Source organism: Pipistrellus hanaki, assembly GCF_964339955.1.
Source record: "Pipistrellus hanaki genome assembly, chromosome: 16".
Lineage (NCBI taxonomy): Eukaryota > Metazoa > Chordata > Mammalia > Chiroptera > Vespertilionidae > Pipistrellus > Pipistrellus hanaki.
Genome location: NC_140518.1, coordinates 17121833 through 17145192, shown reverse-complemented (window position 1 = coordinate 17145192; position 23360 = coordinate 17121833). Strand labels below are relative to the sequence as shown.

Sequence of the window (23360 nt, the reverse complement as noted above, 5' to 3'; positions counted from 1 at the left end):
AAAGTGTGTATACATTTTTTGGGACACCCTGTATTTATAATTAGGCAACTTTTATTTTTATACCATAATCAGCAATGGTGCTTCTCCTATTGCTGCCTCCCTCCGTCCCTGCACCCCAGCCCTTGGGCCTCCTTGCTCTCCGGACTTCAGGGCTTTTGCTGTACTTGTTTCCTCTGCCTGGAAAGCTCTTTCCACAGTAGCCTTCTGCTTGGCTGATGTCCTGGGCTCCCTCAAGCTGTTGCTCAAATCTCATTCTTTTTCTTCTTTTTTTTTTTTTTTTTTTTTTTAATTTTATTGATTTTGTCCAGAGAGGAAGGGAGAGAGATAGAAAGCTAGAAACATCGATGAGAGAGAGTCATCCACCAGCTGCCTCTTGCACACCCCCCACTGGGGATATGCCCGCAACCAAGGCACATGCCCTTGACCGGAATCGAACCCGGGTCCTTTCAGTCCCCAAGCCGACGCTCTATCCATTGAGCCAAACCGGTTTCGGCTCAAATCTCATTCTTTTTCTTCTTTTTTAATTGATTTCAGAGAAGAAATGAGAGGGAAGGAGAGAGAGGTAGAAACATCAATGATGAGAGAGAATCGTTGATCGGCTACCTCCTGCACGTTCCCCACTGAGGATCGAGCCCGCAACCCAGGCATGTGCCCTTGACCAGAATTGAACCTGGGACCCTTTTAGTCTGCAGGCCAACCCTCTATCCACCGAGACAAACCAGCTAGGGCTCAAATCTCACTTCTTTTTTTTTTTCTTTTTCTTAATTATTATTATTTTTTAATAAATTTTTATTGTTCATATTATTACAAGTGTTCCTTCCCCCCCCCTTCCCACCCCACCCTCTGCCCTTTCCCCACTCCCCATTGTCCTCATCCATAGGTGCACAGTTTATGTTCAGTCTCTTCCCACATCCCCCTCTCCTTTTCCCCAAGAATCGTCAGTTCACTCCCCTTCCATACCTCTGATTCTATTATATTCAACAGTTAATATTGTTCATCAGATTTTTTTTTTTAATTTCCTTGGTTTTTAGATCCACTTGTTGATAGTTACGTATTTGTTGTTCATAATTTTTATCTTTATTTACTTTCTCTTCTGAAAGAACCTCCTTCAGCAATTCATATAATTCTGGTTTGGTGGTGATGAACTCCTTTAGCTTTTTTTTATTAGTGAAGCTCTTTATCTGACCTTCGAATCTGAGTGATAGCTTTGCTGGGTAGAGTATTTTTGGCTGTAGGTTCTTGCTATTCATCACCTTGAATATTTCTTGCCATTCCCGTCTGGCCTGCATGGTTTCTGTTGAGAAATCAGCTGACAATCGTATAGGTGCTCCTTTATAGGTAACCACCTGCTTAGCTCTTGCTGCTTTTAATATTCTCTCTTTGTCCTTTGCTCTTGGAATCTTAATTATGATTTGTCTTGGTGTGGTCCTCTTTGGATTCCTTTTGTTTGGAGTTCTGTGTGCTTCCTGGACTTGTAAGTCCAATTCTTTCCCCAGGTGGGGGAAGTTTTCTGTCACTATTTCTTTCAGTATGTTTTCGATATCTTGCTCTCTCTCATCTTCTGGGACCCCCATGATTCTGATGTTGGATCGTTTGAAGTTGTCCCAGAGGTTTCTTACATTATCTTCAATTTTCTGGATTCTCTTGCCTTCTAGCTTCTGCAGAGGAGTGTCTTCTGGCTCTTTATGTTCCAAATCTTTGACTTGATTCTTGCGATCTTCTATTCTGTTTTTAGGACTCTGTAGAATATTTTTTATTTCAGACAATGTATTCTTTATTTCTTGTTGATCCCTTTTCATATCCTCATAGGTCTCATTTATTTTATCGGCCTTTTCTAGGAGACTCTTGAAAAACCTTATAAGTGTGGTTTTGAACTCTATATCCAGTCGCTTTTTGTCCTCCATTTCTTTCGTTTGTGATCTATTTGGTTTAGGCATTTTCGCAGGCAGCTTTCCTGATGGGGCAGGGTTTCAGGGTGGAGCCTACAGCCTCGGCTTCCGTCAGCCCCGCCCTATGCGACTCCTGAGACTCAGGGTCCTTCAGTACTTGTTGCAAGCGCCTCTGAGAGAAAGGTGCCCTCGATTTTCGCCTGCTAACAAACAGTGTAGGGTAGGCTCTCCCGCAATGGGCCCAAAACTGGGGTTCAGTTGAGTTGGAAGTGGAGTTGGAGGTGGCGTTCAGAGCAGTCTGGAGCCTGTCTCCTTCCCGCCAGGACAGTCCTACGGCACAGCCGGCTGTCCCTTCTCTGAGCGCACTGTGTGCGCCTCCGGGACCTCCTTACGCCGCTTCCCCGGGTTCCGCCTTACAGCCCAGCTCCCTCTGGATGAGCCTGGGTCCCCGGGGTCTGGCCTAGAACGGAGGTTCAGAGCAGTTGGGGGCCCAGCACAGTCGGAGTGTTTATCTCCTTTCCGATAGGGAACGCCCGCCAGGCACTCGGCCTCCCTCCTCTCCGCGCGCGCCGCGTGTCTCCGTACCTTGGGCTTTTCCAGCTCCTCCGCGCTTCCTTCTGGTTTTCTCCTTGCTTCTCGTTGTAGAATTTCCAGTGAGTCGACTTTCCTGTAGTTCTGGGTAATGTCCATTTTATATTTTAGTTGTATTTTATTGAAATTGTTGCGTGCGGCTGCGGCTAGGTGCCTACCCGAGCAGCCATCTTGGATTCTCCCTCAAATCTCACTTCTTAATGAGGCTCTCCCAGACCGAGATTTTTGTCCGGTGTTCCCTCCCACCCCCCACCCCCACCCACCCAATACAGCCTAAACACCTATAATAATGTTGGCACATAGTAGGTACACAAGAAAATATTCATGCATCTTAATGGAACCTTCAAGATAACAGAGCCCAGTCCCCTCATTTGGTTGATGAAGAAATGAGCACCAGGTCTTTCTTTGGGCAACATCAAGACCGGCCCAAGGTCATTTAGACTGTAGGGATATTCTCTTAAATCAGTGTTTCCCAAACTTCTCTCATGATGAGAATCACCTGGTGGAGTTGTTAAAACACAGATTCCTGAATCCCAACTAAGAAGTGCTAAACTAGAATTTTTGAGAACATATAGGTAAAATTGCATACCTAACTTAGTGCTCTGTATATAAAATCTGTCTTAGAGCACTAGTTAAGTATACAATTTTACCTATATGTTCCCAAAAATTCTAGTTTAGCACTTCTTAGTTGGGATTCAGGAATCTGTGTTTTAACAACTCCACCAGGTGATTCTCATCATGAGAGAAGTTTGGGAAACACTGTCTTAAATGAACAAAATCAAAAGTAAGACTTGTTTGTATGGGTTAATTTTTAAGCTACAATTTTAATTTTTACTATGTGCACTGGGCCTTTTCCAAAAAGGATCTGAAGTAGCCAACAAGATCAAAGGTCATGTGAAATGGAACAGTCAGGAGTCAAAATGGAAGCGATATCATCTAAGGAAGAGGGAGCCCACGTAACAGGCACTTGAGGGCAGTAAATTACTCCGCTGGGGTGCAGAGTTTGGCTCAGAATTCCTTGGCAGCTGAGTTAAACAGGAAGCACGTGGGATTGCAAAGTGTCTGCCGTCTGAGCACCCACAGGCGTTGGTGCGGGAGAACTCTGAGCAACACCCATTGGACCCCAAATTAGCCAATATTTACAAAAAAAACAAAGTCACGGTAGAAGAATGCAATGCTTTTAACTGCAAAGACTAAGCGTATAGCATCGAAGCACACAGCTCTGGTGCCTCAGGTGAATTCTATTCTGATGTTCTACCTGGAAATAAAGATGAACACGAGAGAATCTAGAATACCAAGTTCAACGTGTCCAGAAATATCTTTCACAAATAGCTGAGGTCTCATATCTTTGATAAACATTGAACCACGGGCAATTAATTCATGGGTTAGATTTTCATGTTTAAGAAATATTTAATGAGCTTTTACTATAAATGTTTGTTCCCCTTTTCCCACAGGCTCTCCTCAGCCCAGCTATCTCCTGGCTACATGAAGGGAAGCCACTTCTGTTTCTCCAAGTTGCACAGAGTGTTTGCCAGGATTTATCGTGTGTCCAGAAGAGAGACACTGCACATCGGTAACGCCTTCTGGTCGCCAGGGAACTGTCCTCCACCACTGAGCGGGGACAACGCTGTTTTCTAGGAATGCTTTTTCAAAACCCAGGTGTTGTTTTTACAAAGCCTCTCACTATCCTCTGAGTGAATACTGGTCAATATATTTAAAAATGACAATACATTTTTTCTTATACACCCCTTATCTTTTTTTTTTTTAATTTAAAGAAGTTTACCATTTCTTCATACTGTACAACCATTACCACCAGCCATCTTGCAAAACTGAAACATTTAATAACAGCCCTGCCAGAGCAGCAGCCGGACCTGATAACCCAATTCTCCCCTTTCTGCCTCTGGCAACCACTCTTCTACTTTTTCTCTCCATGCTTGTGTGTCTTCAGTATGTTTTTCTATTGATTTTAGAGAGAGAGGAAGGGAGAAGGATAGAAAGATTTAAAAATAAATCGCTGAGAGACATCAATCCACTACCTCCTGCATGCCCCCCACTGGAGAATGAGCCTTAACTGGGAATCGAACTGGTGACCTCTTGGTTCCTGGGTCATGGCTCAACTACTGAGCCAACCTGTCGGGCCCCTCCCTTCCTTGCTCATTAAAAAAAAAAAAAAAAAAAAAAAAAAAAAAAAGTTTTTATTTATTGATTTCAGAGAAGGAGAGAGCAATAGAAACATCAATGATGAGAGAGAATCACTGATCGGCTGTCCCCTGCACACACACACACACACACACACACACCCACTGGGGATCAAGCCCACAACCCAGGCATTTGCCCTGGCCGGAATCGAACCAGGGACCCTTCAGTCCTAAGTCTCATGCTCTATCTACTGAGCCAAACCAGCTAGGGCCCTTGCTCATTTTTTAGTCAGGTTGTTTGTTGTTGAGTTTTAGGGTTTTTCCTCTATATTCTGGATATGAATCCCTTATCAGATATATGATTTGTAAATATTTTAATATATTTCTTCTCCATTTTTTTTCTGTCTGACCGTGTCTTCAACTGAGCCCCTCTGTACTCTGCCCATCATGGATGCATCACACACACGGAATATTCTTTCTCCAGAAGGAGCCCCAGAGCACTAATAACAAACTACCTCAGTGCCAGTGGTCCTTCCTAAACAATCAAGACCTCAAATGGTAAATTTGCATACCAAGGGGTCTCCTGAAATGGCATGGCCCAAAGCTTCCTGGAAGAAAAAAGGGCCTCCTCATTCGCCCTCTTGTTCTTACCAGCCCTGCCAGAGCTGCAGCCGGACCCTGAGCTCTGCTGAGCTCCTGGACGCACACTGCTAACTGGTGGCTGGTGGCGTGGCAGAGCTTTCACAGAGGGTTTTGGATGCCGTTCAGGGTTGGTCCTCATTCTGAAGGAACTGAAATCCACTCTTTCCTTTCCTCAGGACCCAGTCCCAGGTTCCTTCTAAGTCCCAACCATGGCGTTGCCCAAGGCACTCGCTCCTGTCTCTAAGTTCTCTTAACAAACTATCCTCCTGCTGCCAATTCTGGCCCCAACAGCCCAAGCCCTGAGGAGGGCAGAGGTGGCTGCACCAGAAACTCATGGAATAGTTTCTGGCATTCGCCAGACCCCCCTGTGCCAAGAGGTTCCAGGAAAACTGGCACATCCCAGGATTGGAGGAAGTAGGGCAGCAACAGGGGACTTTTTCCTAATGAATTCAATCAACTCAGAACAATAATCCACCGACGGTCAGCTATAGATAGAAAACAACGCGACAGGTTTTTGGAGGCTTTTTTTTTTTTTCCCTAAAGAGAAAGAAAAATAGAAAATATTCCATGCACTGGCTCTCAAAATAAACCACTGGGGATATAAAACTCATCCATCAATAGGGGAAGGATAAGCTTCAGTTTTGTATGATGGCCTGGGGGCGAGAGGTGGAAGGGAACATGGAGGAGAAGAAAGAAGGGAAAGGAGGAAGCAGAGAAAGGATGAGAGATGAGAGGGAGGGAGAACTTTTGTTGGATCGCGTCTCTGAAAAACTGATAACAGCTATGGACCGTTTTGCAGAAAACTGTGCGCTTTCACAACTTTTGGCACCTACTCTCAGAGGTCCACCTGCCCCACTCTGTGGACCCAACTGTGGAGACTTGTCCTCAAAGTCTCCACAGAGTTCTTGCTGAGCAACTTTAGGGACCCTCTCCCGACTCTTAAAGACTGAGCCAAGCCAGTGGGAGTCTGGCAGAAATCCCCAGGGGACGGTGGAGGCTTCATGAAAGGGACCGGTTGAATCCGAGGGCTGAAAGGGCCCCCGGGCTGATAGGCCTTCTCTGTGCCATGCCTGGAGGCCACCAGCCCCTCCCTTGCCCCAGGGCCTTAGCACCTCCCTCTTTGTCAGCCTTGCTCCTCACCTCACCTTTTCCACCTGGTGCTCTACCTACCCTCAGGTCTTGGGTTGGACTCAACTTCCCCTTAGAGACACTTAGGAGCTCTGTGCCCCCCCTTTCCTGTGAATTTCTCCACCACAGCATTTGTCCCACAGTTGCAATTGGCTCTCAGCTAATCTGTATCTACTGTGTGTGTGGTTTGTCCCAGGAGAGAAGGCGCCCCCTGGTTTTTATAATCTTCTTCCCAACAACGTGGAGAAAGCCGGGCATGATGGATGCAAACTCGTTGGGCAAAACGATTTCCCAGTACTTACCGTGACCGCCATCATCACCTCAGGAAGCAAGCTGACCACCAGTTCACCCCTGTCACCTGGAGGGAATCTTCCTGCATAAACAAGTGGGCCCATTGAGGTGTTTACTGCTTTGGGTTTTACAGCGTTTAACAAGCACGAGCTGAGCCACGGGGCTACAAGCCACCTGTGTTAGCTCGGACCACTTGGCTGTAGACAACAAGCCCCCGTCCCTTGTTGGGGTGGAGATGACTGTCTAGCTGCTGCCCAAGGCTTCTGTCTCTAAGTTCTCTTAATAAACTCGACCTACTCCCAGGGTTGTCAGCCTCTTTCTTCCCTCTCCAGGCCCCAGGAGATTTCCCCAACAAAGTTTCTTGAGTCAATAAATGAATAACTAACTGGCCGGTTTAATGCAGGATTTCTCAACCTTGGCATTACTGGCATGTTGGTCTTGGTAATTTTTGTCTCCGGGGACTGTCCTGTGCAGTGCAGCATCCCTGGCTTTCCTACCCACCAGATGTCACCAGCTCCCCATTCAGGTGTGACAACTAAAAATCTCTCTGGGAAGGGAGGCAAAATCACCGAGGTAGAAAAATCAGTTCCAATGAATGCATGTTGTTGACCTCGGAGTCCAACGGCCCATCTCGAGTCTCTGTCTGGGAGTGAGAGTTCAGTGAATCAGTTAACACCGATGGGCGCTCAGTATAGGCTCATGAAATGGGTGGCTGACCTCTTAGGGCTCGTTGGAGTGGGGAGAAAATTCCACTAGAACTTTGCTATGGAGCGTTTCAAGCCTTTTAATGACTTGTTACAACGCAAGAACACAAGGGGGCGCTCCAACTACCACGTTCAACCGCGGAGAAAGAAGGCTTTTCAAGGAGCTAGTGACTGGACACTCTTGTTCAGTGATGAGCTTGGACTAAGATGCTTTGCTATGCCCTCCTTCACTAAGACAGTGAACCAGGGTCCTGGATTTAGAGAAATCCTTAGTCATGAAACCTACGATGAAAGATCCCTGCCTGTGTGGTTTCCTTGGTGACACAGACAGTGAAGGTAAATAATTAAAAACCCACTTATGCCCCATAAATAAGTCATAAGCAGCAAGAAGAGAGTCTTCCCAGCTTCCACAGCAATGGCCCTGCTCTGGTAGCAACAACGGACTGATGAATGGTCCGGGGACTCTGGCCAGGTTGTTAGAAATCATCTAATCCTTTGCTTCCGACCAGAGTCCACGGCCCTCAAAACTGGGAAGCTGTATAACATTTTTGGGACACAACTTGGTGTGTGGTACAACTTTGTGCCTCTATAGCTCCCATCGTATTTTCAAAGGAGTCTAAACCCTGTCAATGTTACGAACCATTCGTTTAATCTCGCTTTAGAGATAAAGAATCGGAAGCTCTGAAGTTCAAGTTTCTGCAGCTGGAACCTAGCAGAGCCAGGACGCACTCGGATCTGCCCCTGCCTTCAGGCCCAGGGGGGTGGTGCTCTGACGGGAACCCGGCCTAAGGGGTGGCAAGGTCTGCGGCCTCTGAGGAACATGGATCCCAAGGCTTAGAGGGTGGGAGGGTGCTTTACAGGTAGGGTTGCCAGATAAATACTGGATCCTAGTTAAATGCAAATTTCAGGTCAATGAATACTTTTATAGCATAAATATGTAGCAAACATTACATGGGACATATTTATACTCAAATATTCATTTATTTGAAATTCAAATTTAACCGGGCATCCTGGGTTTGGGGAAGTTTGGCTGGTTTTTGTTCAATCTGTCAACACGGGCTGCCAGGACAGCCTCGGAGCCTCCAGTGGGCAGCAAACACGGAAGCCCTGGCCAATGGATATTAACGACTCAGTGTTTGAGACGGGCCACTCCCAGCCCTGACTTCAGTGGCGGCACAGAGGCCCTTGGCCTCTGCTGACCGGACCTGCTTGGTTCTCTCTATGACGTCAGCAGGCCCGCGGAGTCTGTGAGCACTACAGCTATCCTTTATGCATGCGGACTCTCAGAAGATGACATTTCACAGGTCTTTGAAGAATAAAGATCAAGTTTATTGAATACAACACCCGCCAGAGTGCCTGCAGCTGTGTCACCGGGGCAGCTGAAGGGAGCGGTCTCGGTTTGGTGTGCTCGCTAGTGAGATTCCACTGGAGAGGGCGGCAGCCTTTCTCTCACTCGCCCACTCAAGACACCATCGCAAACCTGGTAAGACCTCAGGAGACCATTTCTTTAGCAAGGAATAAATAAAAAAAAATTAGTAAGAAAAATATGCATTTCATTCTTCTATTAAAAATAATATTTGCTGTGGGCAACCATCTTCCTGTGGCTCCGCCTTCAGCGTGGGAGAGGAAAAGAAACAGAGAAAAACAGCTTAAGAACATCTGCGCTGTCCAGCTTCGTCTTCTGTTTGGTGCATTGCCCGGGGTGAACCCTGTCTTCAAGTTGACATATCAATGGGGCTGCTTCCAAGCAGCGTTGTTTTCCCATTTGTGTCGGGCAAGGTTGCAGAGAGGACAGGGTGCAGCTGTCCGCTCAGTGCTATGCACTTCCAAGGAGCAAGGACTGCCCAGAACTACAGGCCTTCGAAGGACCAAAGACAAAGAGAAAAAAACAACAACAAAAAAACAACAATTAGCCCCTAAGCCAGGCCATTTGCTAGAAGTGATCCACTACAAAAATAAAAAATTAAAAATAAATCAAACCCCCCAAACAAGCCAGGTTTCTGTGTATGAAGGTACTTGGAACAGTTCTTCATCTCTGTACAAGACAACATATTCAAGTTTCAAAATATTCCAGTGGCCTGCTGACTCCGAACCTCCTGCTGCTGCTCGCCGCTACCCAGGATGCTCCCACCGGGGGCAGGTGGGCCGAGTGGGGAATCAGCCAGCCCCTCCGTATCTCTTCACGCCCAGCATCAATGCAGCAAGAGGCAGGAGGGACGGGTGGCGCAGCCGGAGGAGCTGCTGTGCTCAGTGGGGGCAGGGCAGGCTCGGAAGTAAGGGCACAGAGCTCTTGGAATCGGGAATCGTCTGCTCTTCTTCGAATGTGGAGGTCCTCCGGGGGACGAGGGTCGACTCTCGCAGTCCTAAGTGCCGTCAAGGGAGCCTTCCGTTCTCTGCAGTGACAAGACACAAGGCGAGGATGGTCACACCCTTCAGGACTGAAGACTGGCATGCCGAAACGCAGACAGCGCTTCTCAAAGGAACTCCAAAGCAAGGCTGTCACCACTGGCACCGCCCACACATGTTCCCCCGCGCTCCATGCCTGCCCTGTAGGGCCCGCAGCCTCGACTGCCCACATACATGCTGCACAGCAGACCACCAGCCAACCCCCTCAAGCACCCACTGTGCACCTTATCCAATGGGGGGATAAGGACACATATGGAATACCTTAATCAATAACAACAACAACAACAATAATAATTAATCTACTCTAAAAAAATGGTTAAGTGGGCCAGGAAGCTCAATTGGTTAGTGCATTGTCCTAATATGCCAAGGCTGCAGACTCGATCCCTGGTCAGGGAACATACTACAAGAATCAACTAATGAAGGTATAAGTAAGTGAAACAACAAATCCATGTTTCTCTCTCTCTCTCTTTCATTTCCTCTCTCCCTCTCTCACTATAAAATCAATCAATAAAATATTTAATGGTTAAAATGGTACACTTTATGTCATGTATGTTTTGTAACAATAAAAAAAGGGATTCCATACACCTTCTTGTAGTGCTCTCTAACTGCTTCATATGGTGTTTATGTCACCTGCCCACCCATCAGTGACCAGACCCACATCTTACCCAGGCAGTTCTCTATGCTGAGGATGCAAGAACCTGACAGGCTTCTCTCCCCCTCCCACCCCTGCCAACAACACTGACAAACAACACTGCTGTGAACTAGAAGGGAGAAGAGATTCTAACAATCGGTAGGAGTTCAGAGGTGGAGCACGATGAAGGTCTGAGGGGCTTCAGGTGGAAGTCCCAACCTCCACCTTCTCCTCTGCCAGGAGAGACCCTGCGGGCAGGCCAAGGAGCTGAGCTGGCTCCAGAGGGCTGGAGGCCCGCCAGCCTTGGCAGCTACCCCCGCCCCATTTCCTCCACCACCAGAGGGTGACCCTGGTGTCCAGTCTTTTTGCAGGGCCCAGACCAAGTCCCTCCCCAGTCACCTCTGCTCTCCTTCTCCGAGGGAAGCCAGCACATAGGGAACTGCTGTCGGCCCAGCCCCACAGACAGGAAGGGCTAGGCCACCGTTAGCTGTGCCTGGGGATTTTGAAGTAAAGGTGAACACGCTCACATCTAAGGCCTGTGCTTAAATCAGAGGCCAGCCACCAGCCGCCAGCCACGCACAGACAGAGACCAGATCGCCCTGCTTTCTCGCCAAAGGTCATGTTGCTTCTAACACCCCGAGGGGATCTCTACTTCCTGCTTCTAGACTGTGCCCCTTATGGGCATTTCCAACAAGCCAGGTCTGTGCTAGGTGCTCATTTAATTCTTGCAACAACCGGGGGAGGGGGCTTTAAAACTTACAGATGAGGTAACGGAGGCCCTGAGAATCTGCCCAAGGCACATGGCTGATAAGCAGCTAACAAGGAAAAAGTCCAGCTTTCATGGGGTCTCTGACCCTAACTCTATGCCTGGCTTTGGTTGAATCCTGTGACTTGCGTAAGAAAGTGCCCTGTCCCTCTGTGATGGGGGCATCTCAAGGCCAGGTGAAGCGCCCACATCCACACCCAAACCGCCACAGCGTTTGATGAAAAGAACTTCAAAATGGATCATAAACTACTTTCAAATGATGCTTGGCATAGGACTTTTGCACGTTTCTCATTTAACACTGAAGAAGCTCCTAATGGGTAATTATTGTTTCTGATGTTGTCATCTCCATTTTACGGATCAGAAAGCTTGAGGAAGACAGGATCGCCCAAAGAAAGTCTGGAGAACTGGGTCTCACACTCCCGTCTCCTGATCCCAACTCCTGGGCAATGCCCACCGCAGCCTCGCTGCCCGCCGGCTCCCAGCGGGGAGGAAGCGAGCTGTAAATAGGAGCTGCCTTTCTTCAGTAAGAAGGCAAGTTCTTTCCAAGATCCCAAGACCCACGCGGGCCCAGAGTCCCCCCTTTCGCCTAAGGACTGGGTGTTCTCTTCCACGTTATCTGTCTGCCTCCCTCCGCCACAAATACCATTTATAAACAAGGCGAAAATGGCAGAGGAAAATGAAGTCAGAGTGTGCCATTGAAGCAAGTCAAACAATACTAAATTGGTATTTGGCTGAGTGGCTATCTCATTGTTAAGATATTTCCTCCAATATGTTTTCAGAAGCCCTGGCCATTAAACAACTGGGAATGATTGCCAGGTTTGATTTCAGGAAGGAAATCCCCTCCCATTTCCCTGCTGGGCAATTCAATTAATTTTTCTCCTGCCCCTCACCCACCAGCTGATTATTAGGGCAACCATACCTGCTTCTTTTTATAAACAAAATGCTTTCACTTAAAGATTCAAAATTCAAAATTCCCTGCTCTCCCACCAAAAGACCTGAATATTTTGAAGAGCAGGACCAGCCCTGGCTGGGCCCTAGGGAGAATCCTGGGAGCAGATTTCTGCGAACTTTCTGTCTGTCCTGGACCTTCGAACCTCTGTCCAAGAGACCATTTGCATTGAAGATAAATAAGTTGGTCCTGCAGGTCCAGCAGACCTGCCTTGGGTGGACACAGCCGTGTTTACTGCAGCGTTTCCATATCTGGCTCCCACACTGCCCAGGGAACAATGGTCTCACCTTCCACTCTTCCGAGGCCGTGATGGCTGGGACGGTGACGTCACTTCCTGGAGGGAGCCTTGTGTGGTGGGCTGGCTTGGGGAGGAGGGAGCCTGGACACTTAAATTCCAGTCCTGGCTCTGTATGAGCTAGCTGGGTAACCCTGGGCAAGCTGTTTTGCCAATTTAGGTCTCAGTTTTCTCACCTATCAGTTGGGCTCTCTGCCCTTCCGATGTAATAGTCTCTGATTTCAGCCTGGCTGGCTGGCTCACTAGTTGAATGTTGACTTATGAACCTGGAGGTCATGATCAGAGCACATGCCCGGGTTGTGGGTTCAATCCCTGGTGGGGGGGTGTGCAGGAGGCAGCCGATCAATGATTCTCTCTCATCATTGATGTTTCTATCTCTCTCTCTGTCCCTCTCCCTTCCTCTCTGAAATCAATAAAATATATAATTTTAAGTCTCTGATTTCAGAAGTCTGGGTGGGTTTAGGTTAGGAAAAGACATTCATCCATTCCTTTTGTCTTTAAATTGATAGCTTTCCTCCACAATAAGGATGTCAGCACTTCCTGTCTGTCAAAGGCACAATGACCACTCTGTTTTATAAGAAGGAAGACTCAGGCAAGGAAAGGAAGCCAGGGGGGCCATTGGAAGGCTAACTAATTTGCTGCAAGTTCTTCCCAGACCTTAAAGAAACAGTTTAGTGGGCAAATTCTTCATCTCTGAAGATGCAAGCTGCACTGCTGTGTGGCTCATAAAAAGGCTGGGAGTAGGAAGACAGGGGAAGATGGGTCTTTGCAACATTTGAACTTGGACTTCTGCAAGCCTTCTTCCCAGGCCTGGACCCTGGATGAGCAAGAAATATGAACTTGGCTTGTTTGGAGCTAAGTGTCTTAGATTCCCAGTTCTCTGGGAGGGGATTTCCAAGGTCTCCCTTCATATGTGGGCTGAGATGTAATGATGGAAACAGTGGGAGAGAATATTTGACATCACAACTGGCCCACAAAGCTGGCTGGTCTAATGACCCAATCTCCATGGGCCCAGGGCTCCTGGTCTGAAACAGATGAGGCCAGTACATGGGTGTAATCAGTGGGAATGCAGAATCTAGGTGAGTCTGGAAATATTTCACTGTTCAGTGGACTATTTTTAAAAATGTATATAAAATGTGTACTTACAGAATATCTGTTTTCCATGAAATCTGTAAAACAAAGGGTAACAGGGAAGTGAGCAATGCAAAGAGAGCATGTTTGGGTCCTCCCACCCCAACTTCTCAGGGGCTGACCCCAGAAGGGGAAGGGGGAGATGATGCAGAAGATGCCGGACCCACAAGTTTCCTGGGTTCCCAGCTTCCCCTGGGCCCTGTGGCTCCATGTGACAAGCATACAACGCCCCTGCCAACTTATTTGACATTTAAATGACATATATATGTTTGTATTGATTTCAGAGAGAGGGAGAGAGGAAAAACATTAATTGGCTGCCCCCTGCATGCCCCTTACTGGGGATTGAGCCTGCAACTCATGCATGTGCCCTGAATGGAAATCTAACCAGCAACCCCTTGGTGCAGGGGACAACACTCAACCTCAACCACTGAGCTACACTGGCCAGGGCTCACTTGACATTTTAAACAGGTTTTTTTATTTTTTATTTTATTATTATTTTTTTTATTAGTACCGCCTATTATTTTAAGAACAAAACTGAAAATCATAGAAAAGTAACAGATATCTCCAGTTCTACTTTTTAAACCCAGCTTATACTTTTCCTCTCTTCTGCCACCAGTAGGCTTCTTTGGGAGTTATAATAATACAGCGCCTGCCATTTCATAGCCTATCTTTTTCACATAACATGATTTTGTAAACATTTTCTGGCACCTTCTTAAACATTATTGTTAGCATAATCATCATTTGATGGATGTTTATTTACGTATCCGGTTCCTTACTTTAATAATTTAGGTTCTTTCCAAGTTTTTGCTATTTTAAATAATGCTGCCAATATCTTCTTTGGGAATAAAGCTGTTTTCATATGCCTTACTAGCCTGGCCATTCCCTGGAGTGGAATCAGCGGAGCAGAAAGTATAAACGTTGCTGACACTCTTGGCATGTGTGGCCCAAGTGCTGGTCTGGAGGGCAGGACTGCCACATTCCTGTCCCTGAAGAGACTCGCTCCCACTGTCCAGAGACCACATTTTCTTCTTGCCAGAGTGCATGCTGGGACCAGCTGGCCCTGCCAGGCTTCAGTGATGAAAATGGCCCTGGCCAAATGTCAGGAAGAAGAGAGTAGGGGTAAGAAAAGCCCAATGAGACTGGCCCAGTGTGCTCAGTGGTTGAGCATTGACCTATGAACCAGGAGGTCATGGTTCGATTCCTGGTCAGAGCACACACCCGGGTTGCGGGCTCAATCCCTGGTGTGGGGCGTGCAGGAGGCAGCTGATCAATGATTCTCATCACTGATGTTTCTCTCTCCCTCACCCTTTCTCTCTCTGAAATCAATTTTAAAAATATATTAAAAGGAAAGTCAATGAGAACAGGAGGCTGAATTGTCCCTGACTGCATTAGTTAGAGTTAGTTTTCACTACAAGGTAAGAAAGGGGTATGGCCGAAACTGGTGTGGCTCAGTGAATAGAGTGTCAGCCTGCAGACTGAAAGGTCCCAGGTTCGATTCCAGTCAAGGGCATGTACCTTGGTTGTGGGCACATCCCCAGTGAGGGGAGTGCAGGAGGCAACTGATTGATGATTCTCTCTCATCGGATGTTTCTAGCTCTCTGTCCCCCCTCCCTTCCTCTCTGTAAAAAGTCGATAAAATATATTTTTTAAAAAAGAAAGGGGTATGATTTGCCCCACTAATAGCAGAGTTTCTGAATGGTCAGTGACCCACATATTGGGGCTGATTCCTTGAGACTGTGGCCATAGACATAAAGACGGAGAAGTCACAGGGACCTCTTGTTACCTGAGGAAGGCCCCGAGAGGAGATGTAGATTCGAATTGGGGGTGGTTGCCATTCTTAATGGCTATGGGGTGAAGGTGGGAAGGCCATAACCCCTCCCCAAGTCCCCAGTCTTACTGGTGGGAGCTCTCCCAGGGGCCTAGGTTTCTACCAGCCGCCCAAACTCAAACCTGGTCCCGCGCGAGTCTTGGGCCATCTCAGGGCCCACCTGTATAACCCTTCTGTTTCTTTCTCTGACTTAGAAATATCCTGTTTCCACAAGTCCACTTCCCCCTCGAGCCCTGTCTTATCACCGCTCCATTGTGTGTCCCCTCCAGGAGGAACAGGGCCAGAAGTGCTCAGGGGCCCCTTCAGTCCCAGCCGGGACAGAGGCAGGCGGCAATGGCCAAATGGATGAATCAGCCCGGCCGAGAAGCTGAGCCATTGTGTAGACTTCCACACATTGAGCGAGGCGGGCAGCACCCCACCCCCACCCCAAACCTGACCTGGGAGGACCCAGAGGACCCCATGCTTCCTGTTCCCTCAAAGCCCCCAAGGCCCTCAAATGAGATGGATGAGGGGGAAAGCCTCAGTCCATGTTTCCTACGGCAATCTGAACAAAACGCTGACTTTTGAGTCTGCTGATAGACATCAAGTTTCTGTACACACGTTTCTGTAGTTTTCTTTGTGGTAATAGAGGAACCACAACAAAAATAGAATCTGGAGAGCAGTATCCTCCTCCCTCTCCCTCACCCCTAACAGAGTACATTTTTACCCTCTCGAAGTCCAAGCCTGGGCTACTCTGGGCCTCACAGGGTGGGGGGCGGGGGGGACATGCACAGAGGCCCTCTGTTCTATTTTTCTGAATGACCAGCTACTCTTGTTTACTGGGTTTCTCCCCCTTAAGAAACATCTGTAAGTCTGAATCCCAGGCAAAGGGAAGCAGAAGGTGGAGGCTGAGAGAGCAGATACTCAGGCTGGAAGGCGGGCTCTGTCTGACCCAAAAGGCTTAGGTGAGTGTCCGGGGCGGGACTGGGTATCTTTTCCCAGGCCCTGGAGTCGTCAGATGGGATGTGCCCAAGACACCTCCCAAGGTGGGCACAGGGCACCTAGAGAGGAAAACCAGCTCTGCTGTTGGAAGATGGTGGGAGGTGAATGCCTCTAAGCCGGGGTTTCTTAACGTTGGTACTCTCGGCATCCTGGTCTGGATAAGTCTTTGATTTGAGACTTGCCCTGTGCACTGGGAGGTGTCCAGCAGCATCCCTGGCCTCCACTCATTACATGTTATAGAATCCCCCTCCGTCCAAGCTATGACAAACAAAAATATCTCCAGACATGGCCAAATGTCGCCTAGATTGAGAACCACTGCTCTAGGCGCTAGAACACTACTCACTCCCTGGAGTTCTTTCACTGGGAAGAACTTGACCATGTTGCTAATTGTAAGAAATCACTTTACCCTTCTGTTTCAAAATCCAATGTAGACATGGGCTAATGAGTTTTGCTTTGGATGGCCTATGAGCCACTTTATAAAGTATTTTCAGAATTAGCTGGAGCCCACATGTGCCGAATCAGAGGTAAACTCTCCTGGCCAGAAATTACAGTTCACACAGTCGTGGTTCAGCCAGGCGGAGGGAGCTGCTGAGAGCCATGGACCGCCAGTTTACAGAGAGACTCCCTACCCCGCTTTCACTTCTCTAGGAGAACACGAGGGGCGGGGGAGAAAATGAAATCCTCCCTAGGCTTAGCCAGGACCAGACAGAGAAGGAGGAAGTCGATGACAGAGAAGAGGTGGGGTTGACTCCAGGTCACCTGCAACCCAGAGCGCCAGAGGCAGGAACAAGCCCCGGGAAGACACTGCCGCCTAACGCACACAACTCAGGGGAGTAACCGACGGTCCTGCACAAAGTCCTCGGCCACAGGATGGGGGCAGATCGGGGCTGCTTACAGGTTAAGAGAGAGGCACCACACTGTAACCTCGGCTTCTTTCTTTAACCGCTCACCTCTCCAGACCACTACATTACTGCTTCTGCCTAACCAGAAACCATAACTAGAGTGGCTGTTGCTGACTCAGATCTGCGAATAAGTGAAAGGGGAACAAGAACTTTGGGAAACCTCAAGTGCTAAGCTTGCAGATGTAGTCATGAGATATTTCAGTATTTTCTCCATTTCCCTAAGAAACAAGATTACAGAGACAAAGAAAGCTCTCAATTTGGTTTCGTTCTGAATTTTTTCTAGTTTTGGGCACCCCTTTCCTTCCTTCCCTAACATGTAGCAACAAATAATCTCCCCGCCCCTTTAATTCTTTATTATTTAAAGTATTACATATGTAGCCGGGACCAGTTTGGCTCAGTGGATAGAGCGTCGGCCTGCGGACTGAAAGGTCCCGGGTTCGATTCCGGTCAAGGGCATGTACTTTGGTTGTGGACACATCCCCAGTGGGGGGGGGGGGGGGGTGCGAGATACAGCTGATCAATGATTCTCTCTCATCGATGTTTCTAACTCTCTATCCCTCTCTCTTCCTCTCTGTGAAAAATAATAAATAAATAAATAAATAAATAAATAAATAAATAAATAAAGTATTACATATGTCTTCTTTTTCCCCCATTGACCTCTCCCTGGTCATTCCCACCCCCCTCATCCCCCACCCCCCCAGCATATGCCCTACTGTCTGTGTCCATGGGTTATAGTCATATGCATGCATACAAGTCCTTTGGTTGGTCTCTCACTGCACCCTGCACACCCTCCCCCCCCCCACGACCTTCCCTCTGAGGTTGGATGGTCTGTTCAATGCTTCCATCATCTTACAATTGGAAAGGGGAGAAGATCAAAGACCAAGAGGTTTCCTTGTCATAGACTAAGAGTAATTGCTGGGACAAGATGTCAGATTAACTATATATCAACGTATGGTAGGCTCTGAGTGGACAGAATAGCAGACTTCCATGGCCATGGCCATGGCCATGACTCAGTGGGAGACATGGAGTTGGAAGAGATGTCCCCTTCCTCCCCATTTTATTTACTTCATTATTATCATACTTTTTAATCATCACCCAAGGACTTGTTTGTTTATTTTTAGAGAGAGAGAAAGGGAGAGGGAAGGAGGAAGGAAGGGAGGGAGAGGGAGAGAGAGAGAGAGAGAGAGAGATCAATTGCCTACCAATCCATGCCCCGAGCGGGTATCAAACCCACAACCTGGATATGTGTCCTGACTGGAAATCAAACCTGCAAACTTTTTGGTGTATGGAAGGACACTCCAACCAACTGAACCACCTGGCTGGGGTCCCCTCCTCCTGATTTTAAAGAACCCATCTGCCTACCACAGCCCTTCCTTATCCACCTTAGGGCCACGTACACGGATGTGTTTACAGTAATTCTACATGGGTCAGGGCATTTTGTTGAGAATTAATGAGAAAATTACCACTGGTGGATGGGAGGGGGTTGAGAAATGAGGGGTCAAGTCATATAACCTGCTAAGGGCAGAGCTGAGACCAAACCCCAGGTCTCCATCTCCTATGTAGCATGTTCTCCATCAGGTTCACAGTACAGAGAACCATTCAAGCAGGACTCCGGCCAACGTGAATGCAGCAGAAACCCAATAACTGGGCCCCTGAGATCCCTAACTTAATTAGACTTGAAGGGGAAACTCAGGCTTCAAGGCAAATATCTATGTGGTCTTGGAATCAAGGGTGGGTAAAGGATTAGGACTGGGACCAAGGGAGTGACTCGTAGAAGTGACTGACAACCCCCTCCTCACCAACATGGATGCTTCCAGACTGACTGAGGCATAGACCAATGACCATGACTGTCACTTCCAAATACCGGGACACTGAGACTCTCTGAATGTTATCACTGACAGGCAACAAAGATCATGCTTTCAGCCACCTCCTTTGACAGATGAAAAGGCGGAGCTCAGTCACACTCACAGGGGCACAGAGGAGCCTGGCTGTTGTTGGGGAGAGAAGGGGGTTTTGTTTAATGGGGATGAAGTTTCAGTTTGGGAAGACGAAAAACTTGTGGGGATAGATGGTGGTGATGGTTGTCCAATATTGTGAATGGATTTAATGCCCCTGTAATGTACACACTTAAAAGTGGTTAAAATGGCAATTGTGAAGTATGCTGTACCACAGTTAAAATAAATAAATAAGCCCAGCCGGTGTGGTTTAGTGATTGAGTATCAACCATGCACCAAGAGGCCACTGGTTCAATTCTGGTCAGGGCACGTGCCCAGGTATCGGGTTCCATCCCCAGTAGGGGGCGTGCAGGAGGCAACCGATCAATGATGTTCCTCTCACATGGATGTTTCTATCTCTCCCTCTCTCTTTGCCTCTCTCTAAAAATCAATAAAAACACATTTCTTAATAAATACATAAGTAAGGAAGTAAATAAAGCCGAGCTTAGAGACTAAAGCTAAGGTCACAAGGACCTGTGCCTCCCACAGCCTATGAGATCACGTCTCAGTCAGGACACTTCTCAGCCAGGTCCTGCCCAGAGCCCTGCCCTGGGGCTGCTCCGTGGAGGCAGGCCTGCCCGGTGCCCTGTCGCTTATCTAGAAAAGCAGTTTGCTTTTGTATCACTCAGGGGAAAATAGGGTGTAAGAGCCAGAACTACGCCCTGTGAGCCAGTTCCCGGAATAGCCAGTCCTGAAGTGCTGCCCGTTGGAAGACGCTGGGGAACTGAGAAATTAAGGTGGGGAAGAATGAAAAATTAAGAAGGAAAGGTCAGATAAGACTCAGCTCTGCCCTCAACCTGCTCACGGACCTATCCAGAGACCCATTCCCCCACCAGAGCTTTTGTTTTGTTGTGGTACACACACACACACACACACACACACACACACACACACACACGGTTATCTCTGCTGTCCACCCTGAGCCATCCCTCCAGATCAATGAGGGCAAGGAAGACCCTACACCTTCACACAAGAAGCAGAACTCAGAGTAGACACAATCAAGGGAACAGGGGTGGGGAACCTTTTATCTGCCAAGGGCTATTTGGATATTTATAACATCATTCTCAGGCCATACAACATTTTCAACTTAAAAATTAACCTGCTATATTTGGTCAACAATTAATTAACTCACCCCTAATGCCCTTGACAGGGCCAGATCAAACGATTTCTGGAGCTGGACGTTTCCCACCCCTGATCTAGAAGGCGGTTCTGAAAATGTGGTCCCCAGACCACCAGCAGCAGCAGCTGTGGGCATTGGTTGGAAATGCAACTCTCAGCCCCACTCCACACCTACTGAGTGGGAAATGCAGGAGGTGGTGCCATGCCACCTGTGTTTAAACAAACCGGGAAATCCCTGTCCTACATCCAAGCCCATACCCCTCATTTCACGGAAACTGAGGTCCAGAGAGATTCCATGGCTCACTCAGAGTCCCCCAGACTAGACCAGACCAGGCTGTTACCCTTAGCTCCTGAATTAGAGAGAGTAGAATCCTATAATTAAGCTGGTGATAATGTGGAAACCAACCAACCAACCAAACAAACAAAAACGCAGGAAAATGTAGAAGCTCAGTCCATTGGTTTATACACAGTGGATGTGTGAAGGCTCTGCAGCCAGGATCCCTGCCTTGAGTCCCTGCTGGGCCACTGCTAGCCTTGGCACCAAAGGCCCATTTCCTCCTCTGCAGAGCAGGAGAAATGACAGATCCTCCATCGGCCCTATGATGATTTTGAGAATCGAGTGAGCATCTGACAGTAAGAGGAAGAGAAAGAAAAGGGGAATCAACTGAGGCCTCTCTCTGTGCAGCAGCCGAGAGGGAAACAGAAACAGGAAGTGCCTTGGTTCCAGGACGGGAACCAAGCCCAGCTGACCCCTGCTGGCCCAGATGGGAGCCCCTGGCCTGGGAGTGGGGAGATGGCTTTGGTCTCACCCTGGGCTCTGGGGTTCTAGTTCCTCTTGTGTTTTCCAGCTAAAACAGACTGGATGCTCGCTATAGAGTAGCGATAATACGCTGACTGCCTGCATGGGGTGGGTAATTAGCACCATCTCCCCTGATCCTGTCTCATCCCCCTTTCTCATTGAATTCCATCTCCATTTAACAGTTGAAGAAATTCAGCCTCAAAGACGTTAGGCATCTCGGTCAAAGGGTCAAAGTCACACAGCTGGAGAGGTTGAGGACTCCCAACAAAACAGGGCCCTTCAGGGTCTTGAATCCCTCCCTCTGGGGCTGCTGCGGTGCCTGCGGTCCATTCCGTCCCAAGGCCAGAGGGAGCAGTCACATTCCGACAGCCTGGCCCTGAGGATCTGGCACCTGGAGCCAGCCTGGGGACCCCGGGAGAGCCCACTTGAGCAGCTGCCTCAAAGCAGATGCAGGAAACCAGAACACACCGCCCCAAGATACGCCACTGCCACTTTGGCACAACAGTTATTTAGAGCTGGAAGCAGAGAATCAGCGGATGCACAAAGAAGCCAACTGGGAGCTCCTCTTATCGGAGTAAAAGCAGAAACTTCTGAGACCTAAGAACTGCCATGCATCCCCTGTTCCAGGAAGTTTTATGGTCATGAAGACAAGGAAAAGTTGGTGCTGAGATGGACACCCACAAATAAGCCTGACACCCCGAGGAGTGTCCCCCATGTATTTACCTTCCCACAGCTCTCTACCCTGGAACCCCTTTTCCTTTGTTTCGTCACTTCTCTGAGAATTTATTATTCTTGGTTAACACGCTAAATGAGCCACACATTTTAATCACTTGCTCGTTTTCCTCTTGTTAATCTGTCTTTTTTCAGCAGGGCCTCTGACAACAGCCCTTGGGAATCCACACTGGGCGTGGCCTTCCGCAGCCAGAAGGGGCCTCCGGGGGTAGCCTTAGGTGACTGCAGACCCCAAGGCCTTATCCCCGCGGCCTGCCCGCCTACCGGCTTCCCTTCCAAAGACAGTGCTGCTCAGGGGTCAGGAGCATGGAGCCTGGCTCTGGGGTGGACCAGTTCTCAGGGACTTGCTTGCTGTGTGACCTCGGGCAAGTATTTTAACCTCTCTATGCCTCAGTATCCTCATCTGTAAAATGGGGTTTATTGTGAGGATTGAAAGAGATCATGCAACATAAACCACTTGGCACAAAAGCTCAGTCAATGTGAGCGTTTGCAGAACCAAAGCAACTACAAGGGAACCATGCCTGGGACCATGAGGAAAGAGGAAGAGACATTTTTGCAGTTACTGAACAGGACCAGCCTTGAATCCTACCTGACCTTTAGCTTTCTGTTACATGGACGAACAGAGAGAAGAACAGAGAAAGCCTGTTTTTTCCCCCAAATTTACATTTTACTAGCTCTGAATATATTGAAAATGCAAAATCAGGTACTTAAGCCAAAAATTCCCCTGCAAATGGTTTTCAAAAATTACAATACTTAGTGTTGAGTCCCACAAGGGGCTGAGTTTCTGCTCCAACCATGAAATAGCATTAAAAAAAAAATTACTATTTCAGAGAAAAAGTAGGCCCTTCAGGTAAGACAGTTACCTGTCTTCTCAAATGATGTCAGCATCAGAAACATCTGGGAACATGCTAGAGTTCAGACTCTGGCGACTGTGATTCTGTGGGTCGGGCTGGGCCCGGGACCATGGCTGCTTCTGGCCTGTGGACCACACTCGCATTAGCCGGGCTTTCCTGAGTCTCCCAAGCCCCCTTTTAAGAATTCCCTTCCAAAGAATTCATTTAAATAGAGGTCTGTGGTTCAAAGGAAGATGCCCCTCTAGCAACTGTCTCCACCCAGGATGCTTATGCCTTTTAGGTTGCAGTTTATTTTCAGAACTTAAAAGTAATCTCTGTAGATTTCATTTCTGCAGAATGGAATACTATAATTATAACAAAAAACAAGATGGTTGGGAGCATCCCGGTTCCATGTCTGCCAGGCACTGCGCTCTGTCGGGGGGAAGCTCTTCACCAGCAGGCGGGGAGGTGGGAGTGGAAGTGGGTCTAGGCCAGGGGTCGGCAACCTTTAAGACATAAAGAGCCACTTGGACCTGTTTTTGAAGAGAAAAAAAAAACCTGGGAGCCGCAAAACCATTGCGACATTTAAAACAAATGTAACACTGCATATT

General features: G+C 48.0%; 1 protein-coding gene across 8 annotated transcripts in view; it reads right to left on the bottom strand.

Annotated features, from left to right (window-relative positions):
• Positions 1 to 8690: 8690 nt before the first annotated feature.
• PECAM1 (platelet and endothelial cell adhesion molecule 1) overlaps positions 8691 to 23360 on the bottom strand; it is a 76872-nt gene continuing 62202 nt past the window's right edge. For 4 of the 8 annotated variants that reach the window (XM_084864148.1, XM_084864152.1, XM_084864149.1 and 1 more), the window contains 2 exons: positions 13577 to 13599; positions 8691 to 9776 (listed from right to left, as the gene is read on the bottom strand). In XM_084864148.1, coding sequence (XP_084720274.1) covers positions 9747 to 9776; positions 13577 to 13599 — 53 coding nt within the window. In that variant the 3' untranslated portion in view covers positions 8691 to 9746. Of the gene's footprint in view, positions 9777 to 13576; positions 13600 to 22779; positions 22895 to 23360 lie in introns of all 8 variants that reach the window. The other 4 variants (XM_084864146.1, XM_084864145.1, XM_084864147.1 and 1 more) reach the window with 3 other exon arrangements.